We start from the raw sequence: 16,143 nt of genomic DNA, 5'->3' as shown, positions 1-16,143 counted from the left end.
ATAACGTTTTTGAGTTGTTTAACATGCCTTTGAACAATTTCCCAGAAACGTAAACTGAATAATGATCAGGAGAAGCCAGGGAAGAAGCTGTGCAGAGCAGATGGAGAGATAAAAAGCAACATGGATCATAAGTTAAGGTGAGGCTGACCAAAGTTAGATACTGATGCTGTAAAGCTGACTTAACAACACTAAATTGTTCCCTTGTAATTTTCTTGTTTTGTAGCTCTATGTCTGAAATTGGGCAGACTGATGAGATGGAGATCAAAAAGAAGAAAAAGGCTGTTAGGACTCTGAGCGTCACCAGCATGCTGAAAAAGTTTCAAAAAGAAAAGGAGAGAGAGAGACAGAAGAGAGCGAGGGACAAGGCAGCTGCAAATCTGGGTGCAACAGTAACCCCTCTGTTTCCTGCAGATGCAGGTGGGGGTGGAGGCATGGGGCTAACTGACCCTCTTCTCAGTTTAATTGGTTCAACCAATGACCAAGCTCTGATTCAAGCAGCCAGCACAGTAGATTTTGATATTGATCTGGACTCTCTGTTAGAAGTCAGTGAAGAGATCTCATCGCCTAAATCACTTCCTCAACCAGCATTAGAGATGCAGCTGATCCAAAGCAAAACTGATGATTCCGTGCAGCTCGACACCTTTTCTGATCCCAAAACCCGAACTTCAACTTCAAAGAATAATTTTCTGGAGAAATGTGAACCAGAGCAAACCCAGCTTGTGTCAGATTCCAGTTCTACATCACAGAGCGCCCCGCTGCCAGAGGGACTTCCTCCAGCACTGAAAGACAGCATTAGAAACCTCACAGTGGTGAGATGTTATGTATTTCTGCTGAAAGGAAATGCCTGTGCACACTGTATAGGTTGACAAACTGATTGCAGTTTAATGAGCAATGTTTACACTGATTTTTAGGCGGCCAAGATATCAGAGGGAGAGTCAAAACTCAAGTTCTTCAGTCCAGATATCAACTCAATCCTGCTAGAGTGAGTTCTCCCAAGTGAACATATTCAAATGTAAAACCATTAACAGTGAACAGAACATATTTCTCTTTGCAAGTTTAAGCGAAAGTCCTTCAGCACAGACATGCACAGCATACAAACTGCTGCTATTATTATTATTATTATTATTATTATTATTATTATTATTATTTTAAAGAATGATGCTGAATTTAAGGGCAAAGAATTAAAAACAAAAAGAAATGAGGAATAATAATCTTGTCATGGAGATGGTGCGTCTATATAAGGCCAGGCTGAGTGTGTGTATGTATGTAGATATAGTGATAGATATACCTCAATGACTCATTCTTTCAGAAACTACTAGGAAGTGGTATTTATTTATATTAGGTGATCACGTTTTGTGGAACTTGAATGCTCGTGTAAGAAAAAGTTGGACAGTGCCTGCTTCAAGTTCAGGTATTGACCTGCAAACCTTGATCTTGACCTTAAATTTGCTACACACGTGATTATCTGATCAAAAATCTTGTTATACCTATACTCATGCCTAAGATTTCAAATAATCTCCTTCGCAAATTTTAACCGGTTTACACACAGATTAGCATGGCATACAAAGATAGTAGCTATGTAGGTGCAGCGTCACAAAGCCGCTTTTATGGCTGCATGCTCAAAGGTATACAAAGCAGTATATAACTCACTAACCCTTTAACTAAATGTGTACCTGTTCCACCTGAGATATTGAGTGTACTGTTTAAATGCATGTTTCTGCTCTTGGTGTTTCGGCACAGCATTGAGTTACAGTGTCGGGAGCAGAGTGGGTCACTGCGCTCCAAGGTGTACACACACCTGTCGTCTTTCCTGCCCTGTAGCAGAGATACGCTTCTCAAACGTGTAAAGAAACTGCTAATCGCACAAGTGGTGAGTGTGCTCATGTGTTCAGCTGCATTTCTATTACAGAGTTGTAAATTATTTATACTTGTGTGACCTGCTTTTTATGCCCTCTTGATAAGGGGGAGCCCCCTGGGGTGGAAAATCCCATGCAGAAACTTAAAGATGCCATTGGAAGATCTATGCCTGAGCAGATTTCATGTTTCAATGAAGAATGTCAGGCGTATGAACAAGTCAAGACTTCAAAGTAAGTTCATTTATTCTTGGAAAATGGAGGTGAGACTATCAGCTACTAGTGTCTATAATTTTATTTAACAAAATAAAATCTCCTTTCCTACTTACCACGTTGTCTCATCTCCCTTTCTTAGCCACAGTCGTGGCTGTATTTAAATATTACAATCTTTTCTTATGGCTGACACAACCAAATTGTACAATTTCAAAAAGGCAGATGCGACATGAGCATTACTCTACAGCATGTACATGCAACTGCTAGGCTGGGATCAGCATTTACTCAGCTTGAACAGCACTCTGGCTTCTAGGCTAGCTTAGCATTAGCATGTTGGCTGTGCAGGTGCTTGCAAAGAGAATTGGACTACTGGAAACCATCCCTAGCCCTCTGTGATAATGGCATTTTCTGTTTATCTAAAGAGCAACAGAGGACAATGATGAGGAGAAAACTGGGAGAAAAGCAGGTCCTAAGAAAGTGTTCAAGTGGAATGAGGAGATCAGGTAAGCTGTAAAGATCAATCACGTGTTAACATGTTTTATTTCAGTAAGATCTTTTAAAACTGTGCTTTAGTCCATGAAAACGGACACTTTGACCTGTTCTGTCATTTAGAGAGTGTTTGGGCCAAGTGCTGAAAGCAAAAGCAGACAATTATAAAAAGGAAAGGAAGGGGGAACAGGAGGTTGAAGAGCATCTCAAGATCTTTCTTGACAATGAGGTCAAACCGCTTTGGCCAAAAGGGTGGATGCAATCAAGGTAAACTATAATGGTGCAGTTTCAGTCCTGAAACTTTATTTTCATACTTTTAACTATACACATGTTACGACTTAAATGTCTTTTTTCTCTCTCAGGGTTCTGATGAAGGAGAGCAGGAAATTGTTACATCTCTCGTCATTACTGTGAGTGCAGCGATGGGCGGAATTAAATGCTGTTACTTGTATGAATTTCTACATAAAATGTTTAAAGTTATTTACCAAAAATGCAAGCATTGTTTCACATGTTTAGAACGAAGAAGGCCAAGTGTGAGAAGAAGCAGTCATGTTCATTCTCAGATGACTGTAATGACGATTGGGGAAATTCACCACTGACAGAAATGTCCAGAGGAGCAGCTTCTGCCTTCACCGAAGGCTCCGATAGACTCAGTTCTGTTGTTCACGAGGGTGCTGCCACGAAGAAGGGCGAGGTCAAAAAAGTGGAAATGAATGTCAGAGCCACCTCAAATGCAGAGTCGGAGAAATCTCAAGTTGATGAGACTCCCACTCATTCCCTCCTGGATCTCCTTGCTGAACAAGCCCTGGCTCAGGAGCAACACCTCCCAGGGCTCCAGGAGCTCCTAGCAGAAGTTGCAAAAACCAAGTGTTTTGTTCATCACTGGAGCTTCTCGGAGACACAGAGTTCTCCCCTACTCCCTCCTCCTCCTCCTCAGTCCAGCCCAGTTGGTTTCCCAGCACAGAGTATATGTGGTGACATTTTGCCTCAGATGCTTCAGGTTGGAGGCACCAAACATGCAGATGCTGTTCAGGTGCACAGAGTCTCTGAAGGTGATGGTGCTACAAAATGACAACCTTCAACAAAGACATGCAGTAAGTTGTATATTTTCTTTTTACTCTAACATTACAACAACTCTGAATTTAGAGTAGTGCTCCTCATGTTCAGTTTTCTTTCTGTCTTAATAAAAGGGGATGAAAAGGGGACACTCCAATGATTTAGGGAATTAATTGGATAGCAGTTTTATAGAACTGAACTAAAATGATCAGAAATGCTCAAAATGACAAAAATCAACAACCGAAGGGACATGTTTGTACTTGAAACAAAATTAATTTCAAATTCAAATCTCATATTTAGACAAAATAAAAGATGGCTGTAGCTCCAAGGTTCAAAATTGGCTCCAAAATCCTGAAACCTGCATTCTGTCTTCTAAGAGTGAGAGGATTATCCAGGATGTGTGTTAGCTAATGGTTTCTAAACGACAATGGCAGCAAAAACTTCATTGTGGGACCAAACCAGTGTGTGACATCATGGTTTAGTAGTTTACGTTTTTATCAAACGCAACACATCAATTGCTACAAGATGCTTTATGTATTCCAATAAGTTTCAATGTCAAAATAAAAGCTTTATAATCAACATTTTGTCAAGTAGATAAAATGTTTTTCTTTTTAGATGGAGCAGAATCGTTGAAGATGAACTGGGCACATGAGGTTCTAATGGAGTAGTTCTTATACTAAAATCAACAAAGTTAATGTCTTAAACTACACACTTTCACTTAATACATAATAAAGAGAGCATGTCATAGCTGTTTATTTGGTGCTTTATTTTCTTAACATTTTGTACAGCAACTGAAGGTTTTAGTAATGATTCATGTTACCAACTTGACTGAGGCTAGTAACAAATGACTCAAAACAACAAAGTTCAACTGCCTAGTCAGCTTATTTAAGCTGAAATTTATTGTGCAATGAAAGTATTGCAAGGAGTAATGCAGGAGCTGTGAATAAGGATGTAAAAATAAAATGTCTCAACGAGCCTAAAGGACGATGAGGAAGTCTAAAGTTACCCAACTAAAGAGCAGGCTGTTAGCCTCTTGTACCATTTGGGTGCAGCTTTTACTTTGACAGCTAACCCAGACAGTTTCCAAAAGGGGGTGGAGCAGGACACTTGGACAGTGGGTTGACACATACATTATGCCCAATGATTTATTTAAATTTTTTACCCTCACCCACATCAACACATTGATCCAGTTTTCCAAATCCAAAGAAAATCCTTCCAAAAACTCTTGGATTCTTTACATGGCAGGATGGGGGCGTAACTCAGCATTTCTTCAGATATCAAATAGTAATGAAACACCATTGTGATGTTCAAAAGAAAATAAGACAACCAGATATCTTTCTGGATGCCTTTGCTGGACTGTCTCGCCTTATTTCCAGTTTCAGCTCTTTAAAAGTGTTTTTAACTAAATCATACTGCTTTCACATACCCATGAACACTGAGTGATTAAGGACTAAAATGTGAATTTCTTTCTAGAGAAGCTTTCAGTCTGGAAGATGTGAACTTTGCCTTTTGGGCAGATAACAAAGGCAGCTTACGGTAGTTACATAAGAACATGTACCTGGACAGAAGTTCAGCAACAAAACGATTAAAAAGAACAACTAGAGAGCATAATCTGCTTTTAGTGAGACTCCACTGTCTTTGAAATGCACATAAAGACATTCAAATTCAAAGCTGAGCCTTAAGGACACAAGGAATGACACAGCAATGAACATTTCTCTGCATTTTCTACAGCAGGAGCACTTTTATCCAAGTAACGTGGAAAGAGGAACTTTTAAGGTTTTACACGTGAGTTATCATCTGGGTAAGAAGAACAAGCAGCAAGAAATGTCCACAACAGCTGTTTGCAGTTCCTGGAAAGCAGAAGAAACAGTTTTCAGCACAAGATTACTCCAAACCTTCAGTTTAGGATTCTTCTCATTTACATGATCATATATCAGAACAAAAGCTTTCTCAAACTCCAGGAAGGATGATTTGGAACAATGAAAGTAGAAATGTTAACAGGGAGCATTAATTGTGTTCAGTAGTAATGCAGACAACCCTACCTCTGGCAGGAAGGATTTTCACTTCCACTGTGAAGTTTTTTGAAAATAATCCTTTAGCTTGGATTGTGTAATTTCCAGCATCCTTTTTATTTAAATGAGAGGGTGGGGCAACTATCTGCCCATTTCTGAACCAGGTCACTGATGGCTGAGGGTTTCCTGTCACCTCACATGGGAATCTCTCGCCCTCTGTCACCTTAAGTTTTACAGGACAGCTAAGCTGTGGTGCAACTGAAACAAGGAAAAACGATCAGTGGAAGAAAAGACACCTAATACATTTTATCTAACGAAAGAAGCTCTGTTTGTTCACTTTTCTAGTAAGAAGAAAAATATGGTTTAAGCAGTTCTATGTAACACTTTACAGCTGACGGTATATGACTGGAGAACAAAGAGTGCAGTTTCATTTGAAGTAGTTTATATATGTGATTCTTGAAATTGCAGGAGGAAACATTACACAACAGCTTTATATTGCCTCATTAAAATGCTTCTTGAGTGATAAACTGGTTTGTAGAGCAGAAAGTCTTCAGTCATATGTTATTAACAGTGCATATATTGTGACTATGGCAGAAGCTCTGGTGGTCATTTTCCACAGTCAATAAGTAAATAAATATTAGGATTATCCACACCTGAACTGTGTTGATATGTTCTTTGCTGTGTTTTCTGCACGGTTGTCACTCCCATGTAAAAAAAGCAATTTTGGAAATGCTGTTGTGGCTTTACCATAATATTGCATCCTGCGCACTGAGCAGATCAGGTTATACTTACAGAGCTGTTATGCTGTTTTAAGCTTTGATAACCATATGCACATTAAATGTAGCCTGGGTAAGTAGTTGTTCAGTGATGCTGGGAAAGCTCCAGGTGGCAGAACTGGAGCTCAAAATGTACGTGTTTTAAATGGATGCTGCAGTGTTTGAAGCAAATAGCTTGCATCTACCCTTTTGGCCTTACAGAAAAAGCAAAGAGGGATCCTAAAGATGTGGAGAGGGGAAAAAGAACTAAAGGGGAAATTAAAAAACAGAATCCACATAAATTCCAAAAATTTGTAGCGCAGATCACTGGTTTCACTTACAGAGTCTTTGTGACGCCATCACTGGAAGGTGCTGTGGTCCTTCAGGTCCCAGCTCAAGTTTGGCTTCACACCAGTACTGAGCTTCAGTGTCTTCTTTACTGGATACGATGTTCAGAGTGAAGCTCTGAGTCACTGGTTTCTTCTCACTGGATGTATTCGAGTGCATCTGAGCCAGCATTTTCTCCCCACTGTAGAAGGTCACGAGGACATTTTCAGCAGGCGCAACCTCTGTAACGTGGCACTGTAGAGTATACCGATCACCCTCAAACGGTGACTCACTGTGATTTAGAAATGTGATGGATACTCTGTCTGGAGGCTCTGTGGAGAGAGGTTGGCATATCAGCCATGTAAAGTGCTTCATGCATGTCAGAAGGATAATGCTGTTGACTTACTGTAGACTATTAGGGTGAGTTTACTGTAACACTGTCCTCCCTGTTCAGATAGGGCAAAACACACAGGCTTGATGGTCCAGTCAGTCATCTTCTCAACACTCCAGATCAGAAAACCTTGTGATGTAAAGTTAGGACGGTTCTGGAGTGGCAAAGGGTAACAAATCGCAAAGCTATTCAGATTTTTTTCTTTTTTCCTCAAGTGAAGGCAATGAACAATAAACACAATTTTTTGTGTGTGTGTGTGTGTGTGTGTGTGTTCATCACACTCAAGTGTCAGCCCATTAAACTAATTTTAATATTAACAAGTAAACAAAATGCTGTTTCTAAATGGTGTTTATTATTAAGGGGAAATTAACTGTGGTGTATCACGTCTTTGAAAAGCGGAGTTCAACGTCTGTAGCCATACACAGGTCTGATTACTGCCACACCTGTGCTCGATCAAATCTCTTAAATAGGACCTGCCTGACAAAGTAGAGTAGACCAAAAAGTCCTCCAAAACTAGAAATCATGCTGCGATCGAAGGAAATTCGGGTACAAGTGAGAAACGATGTAACTCAGATCTCAGTCTGGATAAGGTTATAAAGCCATTTCTAAAGCTATGGGACTCCAGCGAGCCACAGTGAAAGACATTATCCACAAATGGCGAAAACATGGAACAGTGGTGAACTTTCTCTGGCTGAACAAAGTTACCCCAGGACCTCAGCAACGACTCATCCACCCCGGAACAAAGAACGGTAGGCCTCTCTTGCTTCAGTTCAGTGTTCATGACATCACCATAAGGTAGAGACTGGGCAAAAATGTCCCCAAATGGTTCCAAGATGAAAACCACTGCTGAGCAAAAGGAACATAAAGGCGTAGTTCAGTTTTCCAGAAAACATCGTGATGATCTCCAAGCCTTGAAAAATGGTCAGACTGGGTGTGTCCCATTACTTGTGGCATAAAAGTAACTCAGCATTTCAGAAAAGGAACGACATACCAACAGTAAAACGTTGTGGCAGTAATGTGATGGTCCAGTGCTGCTTTGTTGCCTAGGGATCTGGGAGACTTGATCTGGTAAATGGAACCATGGATCTACCAAAACATCTTGAAGGAGAATATCTGTTTGTGTCCTCAAGCTGAAGAGCACTTGGTTTTTGCAGAAAGACAGTGATCCAAAACACTCCAGCAAGTCCACCTCTAACTTAAGAAAAAGAGCAGGACTGCTTTGGAGTCCTGACCTGAATCAGATTAAGATGCTGTGGCATGACCTTAAAAAGGTAATTCATGCTTGAAAACCCTTGATTTTGGCTGAATTACAACAATTCTGCAAAGACAAGTGGTCCAAAATTCCTCCAAAGTGCTGTAAAAGACTCATTGCCAGTGATCACAAATGTTTGATTGCAGTTGTTGCTGCTTAGGGTTGCCCAACCAGTTATTAGGTTTAGGGGGCAATCACTTTTTTTACAAAGAACAATGTAGGTGGACCTCCAAAACTAGTTCATGCATTTATTACATCTAGGCTCGATGACGGTAATTCATTATTATAAGGATGCCTTAAAAACTCCCTGAAATGCCTTTACTTGAGGTGAAATGCTGCAGCAAGAATACTGACATAGACTAGTAAGAGAGTACATATTTCTTCTATATTGTCTTCTCTTCATTGGCTCCCTGTTAAATCCAGAATCAGATTCAAAATCATCATTCCAAAATACGTCTTTTAAGAATTTTTAGTACTGTATCACCCCATCAGATCACTTCACAGTCAGACTGAGTTCACATGTGGTTCCTAGAGTATTAAAAAGTAGAATGGGAGACAGTCTCCAGCTTTCGGGCTCCTCTTTGGTGGAACCAGTTCCTAGTTTGAATTTAGGAGACAGATTCCTTCTTTACTTTTAAGTTTACTCTTAAGACTTTCCTTATTGACAATTATGCTGAAATTATGCTCTCTTCCACAGTGTCTTTTTTTTTCCTGTGTCCTTCTCTTCACCCCCAACCAATCTCAACAATTGCCTGCCCCTCCCTGGGCATGGTTCTTCCATGGGTTTCTTCTCGTTAAAAAGTTTTTCCTATATAAATAATATTGAATTGAATTTACCTTCACCACTTCTGCTGCTTCCATGGTAACCTTTTCATCTGTCTTCCTCTGATTTACACATCTATCCTGTTTTGGTTGTACTTTCATTCCTCTTCTCCTCTGAGCATACCTCCACGTCTCCAGGTTCTTTTCCACCTACTCCATACTCTCACTACTGATCACAATTTCATTAGTGAGCATCATAGTCCATGCAGACTCCAGCCTCGCCTCATCTGTCAGACTATCAATCACTACTGTCAACAAGAAGTGGCTCACAGCCGATCCCTGATGTACTCACACCTCACCAATGTCTCGCTGTCCTCAGACATGTCTGGCACCATCCTTGCATCTTCTGCCATTCCTGACTTCTTCAGGCAGTACCCCAGTTCCTATCTTGGCACCCTATCATGTCCTTTAGATCCACAAACACAGTGCAACTCTCAATACTTCTCAGTCAACGCCCTCAAAGCAAATACTGCATCTGCAGTGCTCTTTCTTTATTTCCCAATACACTTCACACTTATCATAACTCTCTTTGCATTGGATATGAAGTTGTGAAGACTGTGTGATGAAAATATACAGCTCTCTTATATAAAACTACAAAGTGAGGATATAAGCCTTATATTTAGTTTAGTTAGTGGGTGTTGTTTGGTTCTCAACATATAAAACACTGTGTATAATCAAACACTGATTAACCTACCAGTGGGACTTCCCAACCAATGCCAAAATACCCCATTCTTTGTATGGAGCAGTTAGCTTTGACTGGATCTCCAAACCTGTAAAAGGAGATACACAATTAATTCCCTCAGACACACAGATGATTCTGTTAATTTGGTGACATTTTCTTGACGTTGCCTCTTACATTTCAATACAAGTCATGACAGCAACTGAAATATTTAATAGTTGGAAATTGATCCAAGATAAAAATCAGAGTGCTGATCTTTGCACCATAGATTTCAGAAGCTCAACACAAGGTCAAAACCTCGTGAACCTTTCTGAACAATGAAATACCACAAGGTCACCATGTCTGAGTGACACCAAGCTATCATTTTACTGTCCAAAAAGGCTTTAAACTGCACAGATGAGTGAACAGCAAGTTAGTGCACACAGACTCTTATCACTGACCACCTACGTCAGCCTGAAATAATCACTCACTCTTTTTTGCCATACCTGACCACCACAGTGGAGGGTGATATCTTTAGAGGGCAGAGGACACTTTGTGTTGATTCTCCAGGTGTGATGGGAGAAGCGACAAGGCTGACATTTGGAAAGGGAAGTGCGAATTCTGGTGGAAGAGATGGTGTGCTAGTGAAAACAGGGTATGAAGTACCTGAGGTTAAGGGAGTGGGAGAAAGAGCAAGATATAATAAGTCATGAAAGTAAACACTGTGTACTGTATCTTTAAGGTCTGTGCAAAATCATTTTGCACTTTTATTTTTATCAGAAATCCACACAACATGTTTTAACTAAGAAATAAAAAAGATCTAATTTTCCTCGCTTTACTATAATAATCCAAGTCTTTAGTTGCTAAAGCTTTCCTTACGAATGTCAGCTTATGCAACTTTAGACTGCATGTTGTACCTTTCTGTCTAAGTTCAATCTGTGGGGCAGCAATACTGTAAAACCTTGTGTTACGTGTACTTTTTTTTTAATAAACTGGAAGAAAACCTCAAAATACTATAAAATATTTCATGCAGGCTCAATCATCCAGGTAAGGAAATCCCAAAATGTTGATTCTGTTCATCTGGATGTAGAGTTTTCAGTGGGAGAAACTCTAGCAACTTCTTCAGTTGAGACTGAATGAGGAACAAACGTTTCTCCCACTGAAAACGCTACATCCAGATGAACAGAATCAACTTTTTGGGGTTTATCCATTGTGCTTGTTAAAAAAAAAAAAAAAAAAACTGTTAAAAATTCATTGTGAGCTTTCTGAAAATGAAAGTAGCTACAAAAACACTGCAGACAGTGACTTTTTAAATGTACTTTTTTAAAAAAATGTTTATTTATTTATATTATTTATTATTTTACCTCTGTACACCACCACAATGGATTTTTAAATGTATTTAAATAAAGTGTTCTTAATACTTGGAGGAAAATCCTTTAATCACTCCCTGGATTTTCGAACCCATGGACAATTACTGTGTTCCCTCCCTTGAGATGCTTTGCCAGGCCGTTTCTGCAACCACTCGCACCCCATTTGTGCGTCTCTCTGCATTCAGTTTTATCTTCAGTCACTGAAAAGCTGCTCTGCTGGGAGTTGCGGTATGCTTTGAGTCAAAATCTATTTACGCTGTGAAGCACTGTCTTATAAAATTTGGCTGAACTTGGGCAGAGAGCCCTTTACGCTTCAGGATTCATCCTGCTGCTTTTATCAGCAGTCAGTTAGCGGTATGGATCCTGATGTCACACAGTGGAAATTTGTATTTATCTTGTATATTGTTTTTATTCTGATTTTTAGTGTTTATTTATGAGTGTTGTTTTGTTTGCATGGTTTTATTCTGTTTCTATTGCATGGTTTTTAGTGTTTTATGTGACATGGTTTTTATCCACTGTGGACTGGCTGCACATGGGACAAATTAGCTGATAGGGACCACCTGCTGAGGCAGGGGTGTGTCCAGAGGTGGCCTATCAGCTGTGTAAAGACCTTTTAAATACAGGCTAGCCGAGCACTGAAGGAGAGAGGCTGGAAGGTTAATGCGAGATGGCCAGTGTGATGCGGCGACCAAGTCCTGACCTCATGGAACGGCAACAGTAAGAGACAACGCGTGTGATTGGCAGCAGGGCAGAGGTTTACCTCTGCCTGCATTTGTGAGTAGGGTCTCTACTGTTGTTTACTGGGTGCAGCTGGGTGCACAATGGTCCCAGAAGCGGCCCTGGCTCATGGCCATGGTGACCCTCTCCCGATTGTTCTGGCCCCTATTTGTTATGTTGCAGGACACCGACGCAAGGGGAGCTGTGGCGGTGGTCACATTATGGATTCGGGTGCAGAACGCAAGCCGGGCTGGGAAGTGATGGGCCAGCGGAAGGACAAGAAGATGGGTGGCTCTTTCTTGTCTGCTGAAGACGGGGCTGGCGTGGACTCTGCTCTAAAGGAGGAATTCCTGGCCTGCTGATGGACCCATAATGAACATGTGGCCTAATTATAGCAGGGGGGTTTTAGTGAATGTAGAAAATGGTAGTTTTACGGGTTTTAGAATTGTTTTTAGTAGAGAGCAAACATTTTATTACATACATTTTAAGGGTGTTTTTATTTGTGCTCCCTGGCCTAGTAATAAACTGTTTCTGATCAGACCTGCTTCCTCTCTGTGCCCGTGGTATCTGACTCGCTTGCTCCCCCTTGTATTTTAAAGAATCTTTCTTTTTAGCGTGACATTCTGGCGCGACCGCTTTAGTGTTCGCCACGCGCTACACTTACACTGGATCCATACCGTGCCATAACAGTAAACGGCTTATGAAATGAAACACATTACATCATCTGTAAAACATGGTGGAGAGAATGCCATAAGATGGAAAAACAGAACATTAAGGAGGATACTGTACATGTAGACCTAACACACTGAATACCTGTGATGTTAAACCCAATACTATAAATAAAAACATGAATAAAAGGATGGGTCTCCTCCTATGTTTGTCCTGGCACTGTAACTCACATGATCTCATGAGTATTTTTTTTTCTCGGTCTTAACACAATACATGCAAGGGTCAATTAAATTTTGCCATCTCATGAAATAATACTCATTTTAGCTGATCTATTGTGAACTATTGTTTCATAGCATGCCGAATACACCCAGTGTGTTCCTCTGAGGAAGGAAGGACACCCTGCCCAAATCGTAAGAACTCGCTCCTCTTTTCAATTGACCATTGTTCCATCGAGTCCTGGGGTTGTTCTCCTGCCTATCAGATGATCTCACTGGCAGTAGGCGTGCCGGCTGTCAAAATTTATAGTTGTGTTTCCCATGTGCCACTCTGCAACGTGAACAATGCAGTACAACTGCCAGCTGGGTCAGCTTACAGAGAGCGTAGTCTCCGGACCAAACCAGGATCACAAGTCTCAAAACCTGAAGGATCAATGACGTCTTTTTTTTCCTGATTTGCAGATCTTTGGGGATGCTTCCATCCCCAAAGATGGGATGGAAATCTTTAAGGAAAAGCCTGCGTTCAAAATGTGAATGGGAAGTACTGTCAGCTAAGTCTGTCTAAGAATCACAAATTCAAATTTCTTCAGATGCAGAATGGAGCTTTACATGTGTAGATAATGTTTTGTGTTATGTTTTCAAATGTCTCATGTTTGATATGATCATGTGTAACCGCTTTGAATCCTCTCTAACAACATATTACGTTTTTTTAAAGTTAAATAGTTTCCTACAATTTTGGAAAAACCTGAGCTGAAATGCTTGGATTGGGTTAGCAGAGTAAAAAAAGTAACTTTACCCTCAGAAAAGTGATCACATGTCATTTTTAACTACAAATCAATTTGCCTCAGGGGTTCTTACAAGCGCAGCCACCACACTCTGCCCAGTCATCTTCAGTCCCAGTTATCTCTCTTGTCACACTCTTTAACCTTACTTTTTAATCTTATCTGCTTCTATCGCCCAATTGGCTTCTACACTGAACAGGTTCTTCTCATCAGAGCTGCCCACTGCACCCACTCAGCCATCAGTTCACTCACCTGAGTGGAAGAGCTGAAACAGCATGAGCGCAACGGCCCATCCAGGAGAAGCCATCCTTCTTCTATGTCACGTTAACAGCTGATCGATGCTGACGGTGCCACAGCCTGAGACTTATGAGGTAGCAGTGGGTTCTTTTAGTTTATGTGGAACTGTGGGGTGTGTGAGTGTGTGTGTATGTGTGTGTGAGTGAGTGAGTGAGTGCACATGTGGGTGTGGGGTGTGTGTATTTGCTTTGCTTCTGTGTGTCTGAAGTTGATGACGAGGGAGTTCCTTTGCTCTGGCCTCTGAAACCCACCATGGGCGTTCTCTGTTGGTATATGAAGAGAGGAAGGAAGGGAGGGTCAAGAAAAATGAAGTGTAGTGTTGCAACGTGGAGGGCAAGAATGTGTGTGTGTGTGTCTGTGTGTGTGTGCGCGTGTGTGTCTCTATGAGAGAGAAAGAGAGAGTAGTTACATAGCAATACACTGATACAGAGCTTTTGAGAATAAAAATAATCATCCCATTGATGTGTTATACTGGGGGAAAAAAGCACTAAAAAATCAGCTTCAATCAGCTAACAACATCTGATTGGTTTTTTCCCTTTTTTTTCTTCCACCATATAATCTATATATGACTCCTATTTATGTCTTAATGTCAATAATAGCGCCTCTCTTTCACTCATAAGCACAGCTTTTATGCTGAAGCATATCGTTAGTATAGGAAATTCCACAAAACTTGTCACTGACTCAACAGTTTTTTGTTTTGAGGTCTATGAGCTCGTTGTTTTTGTTTTTATAGTCTGCATTACAGGCTTCATTGTCTCGGTTCCACTGATTCATACACTGACCAGAATTACGCACGGCTCTAAACATGCAGGGTGAAACCGGGGCAGAGCCAATTATGCACTCCTTCTGATAACATTTCCCCCACTGATTGCAGCTAAACCAACGCAAGATTATCAAAACCGCATCAGTTACAAAACAAAGAATTCTTTCACAGCGTTAAATTTAGTATAATTTGCAGGAAATTGCATGCCGGTAAATCAAGTTTGTGTGGTTCATTTAAATATGCTCCTCCCAGGAGCGTGTTTGAGAGAGAAACCGTGGGGTAGACTGGGGTTGGGTATCACACTTTTTACTCTTTGATGAACTGCTGTTCATTCATTCATCTATGACACTCTGAAATTTTGACCCCATAGCTGGGTTAGCTGTCAGAAGGAATGGGGTTGATTGTCCCTATAGCTAACAATGGAGTTTTAGTAGAAAACAGTGATTTTAAAGTGGGGGACAGGTTAACTGGAAACACTAAATTGCCCATAGGTGTGAATGTGGGAGTGAATGTGATTGTGATTGGATGTCTCTGTCTGTGTTAGCCCTGTGACAGACTGGCGACCTGTCCAGGGTGTACTCTGCCTCTCGCCCTAAGACAGCTGGGATAGGCTCCATCAACCCCTGCAACCCTGAAAAGGAGAAGAGGAAGTGAATGGATGGATGGATGGATGGATGGATGGATGGATGGACAGTGATTTTAAAAAGTATAACATTTAATTTTTTTCAAGATAATGACACAAACATACAACATACAACACAAACAACTGAGAACATTTCCACGTTGCAATAGTAGGCAAGTCAGTGTAAACATGTGATAACAGAAACGAACTCCATTAATATTGAACTGACTCTGAACTGCTCTCCATTTTAAGTCTTATTGCATTCTGGATCATCTGGGTTCAGGGCTGGACTGACACTGGCATATTTTGGTAATGGTGGCCCACTGTGTTTATTAATATGATATGTGAAAGTGCATAACATACTAGAGGATATATGTTCATGTGGTGTGATTTCAAAAATTAAAATAAAACACAGCAGCCTACAAGGAAGAGAGTAACATGTTAAACAACTGATATGCTCTTTCACTGCTCAGGGATTCATCCTGGGAGAGATGGCAACAGTATCACAAAAAGAGCTCCTCATCAAAGTGGCACAGTTTTATTTTTATTCTATTTTTTTGCTACTTTGGGGGAAAATTTTAGACATTACTTATACATTTTCATAAGTTCTGTTAAAACCTGTTGTAATCTTGTGTTGATTTCTTTTAAAAGGCTTAACATCACTAAAGTACTTTTAAGCCACACAACTGTGTTTGTCTGGTTTCTTTGCCATTCATGTACCAGAGCTCTAAGAGTCGTTCTTAATCTTCTGATACTAGCCCAAATTACTCATTACCTTGGTAATTATCCATCAGCACTGTGTATATATACCTCCACGTAAGTGCTACAAGAGGTAGTAGTAAGCTTTATGATCATCCAGGTGGATGTCAGCAACAACACA

At 40.5% G+C, this 16,143-nt stretch overlaps 2 protein-coding genes across 11 annotated transcripts in view; one reads left to right on the top strand and one right to left on the bottom strand.

Moving 5' to 3' along the window:
• The window catches only part of LOC147327426 (ubinuclein-1-like), a 55,964-nt gene extending 49,691 nt beyond the window's left edge, over positions 1-6,273 (top strand). For 5 of the 6 annotated variants that reach the window (XM_086295040.1, XM_086295041.1, XM_086295042.1 and 2 more), the window contains 10 exons: positions 46-137; positions 224-809; positions 912-982; positions 1,741-1,870; positions 1,963-2,087; positions 2,489-2,569; positions 2,679-2,822; positions 2,918-2,965; positions 3,072-3,649; positions 4,227-4,362. In XM_086295040.1, the coding sequence (XP_086151166.1) occupies positions 46-137; positions 224-809; positions 912-982; positions 1,741-1,870; positions 1,963-2,087; positions 2,489-2,569; positions 2,679-2,822; positions 2,918-2,965; positions 3,072-3,627 (1,833 nt within the window). In that variant the 3' untranslated portion in view covers positions 3,628-3,649; positions 4,227-4,362. Of the gene's footprint in view, positions 1-45; positions 138-223; positions 810-911; positions 983-1,740; positions 1,871-1,962; positions 2,088-2,488; positions 2,570-2,678; positions 2,823-2,917; positions 2,966-3,071; positions 3,650-4,226; positions 4,363-5,342 lie in introns of those variants that run through there. The other variant, XM_086295039.1, reaches the window with a different exon arrangement.
• Positions 2,683-15,283, bottom strand: LOC147327425 (hemicentin-1-like). 5 transcript variants are annotated; one of them, XM_086295046.1, is made up of 8 exons: positions 15,206-15,275; positions 13,834-14,141; positions 10,335-10,449; positions 9,865-9,940; positions 7,112-7,250; positions 6,720-7,037; positions 5,654-5,881; positions 2,683-5,461 (listed from the first exon to the last, which is right to left on the bottom strand). In XM_086295046.1, the coding sequence occupies exons 2-8, from the start codon at positions 13,886-13,888 to the stop codon at positions 5,391-5,393; spliced, it is 1,002 nt and encodes a 333-aa protein (XP_086151172.1). In that variant the 5' UTR covers positions 13,889-14,141; positions 15,206-15,275; the 3' UTR covers positions 2,683-5,390. The 5 variants fall into 5 exon arrangements, with proteins under 5 accessions (XP_086151172.1, XP_086151170.1, XP_086151173.1 ...); XM_086295044.1 differs by having other exon boundaries at positions 10,335-10,499; positions 13,839-14,141; XM_086295047.1 differs by having other exon boundaries at positions 7,112-7,151; positions 10,335-10,499; positions 13,839-14,141.
• Between the last annotated feature and the right edge of the window lie 860 nt (positions 15,284-16,143).

This window comes from Aulonocara sp. 'chitande type north' Nkhata Bay, linkage group LG6, assembly GCF_057382095.1.
Source record: "Aulonocara sp. 'chitande type north' Nkhata Bay isolate Kocher_YH1m ecotype deep benthic linkage group LG6, A_spYH_male_GT1.1, whole genome shotgun sequence".
Taxonomy (NCBI): domain Eukaryota; kingdom Metazoa; phylum Chordata; class Actinopteri; order Cichliformes; family Cichlidae; genus Aulonocara; species Aulonocara sp. 'chitande type north' Nkhata Bay.
This window is presented reverse-complemented; position numbering and strand designations above follow the sequence as displayed.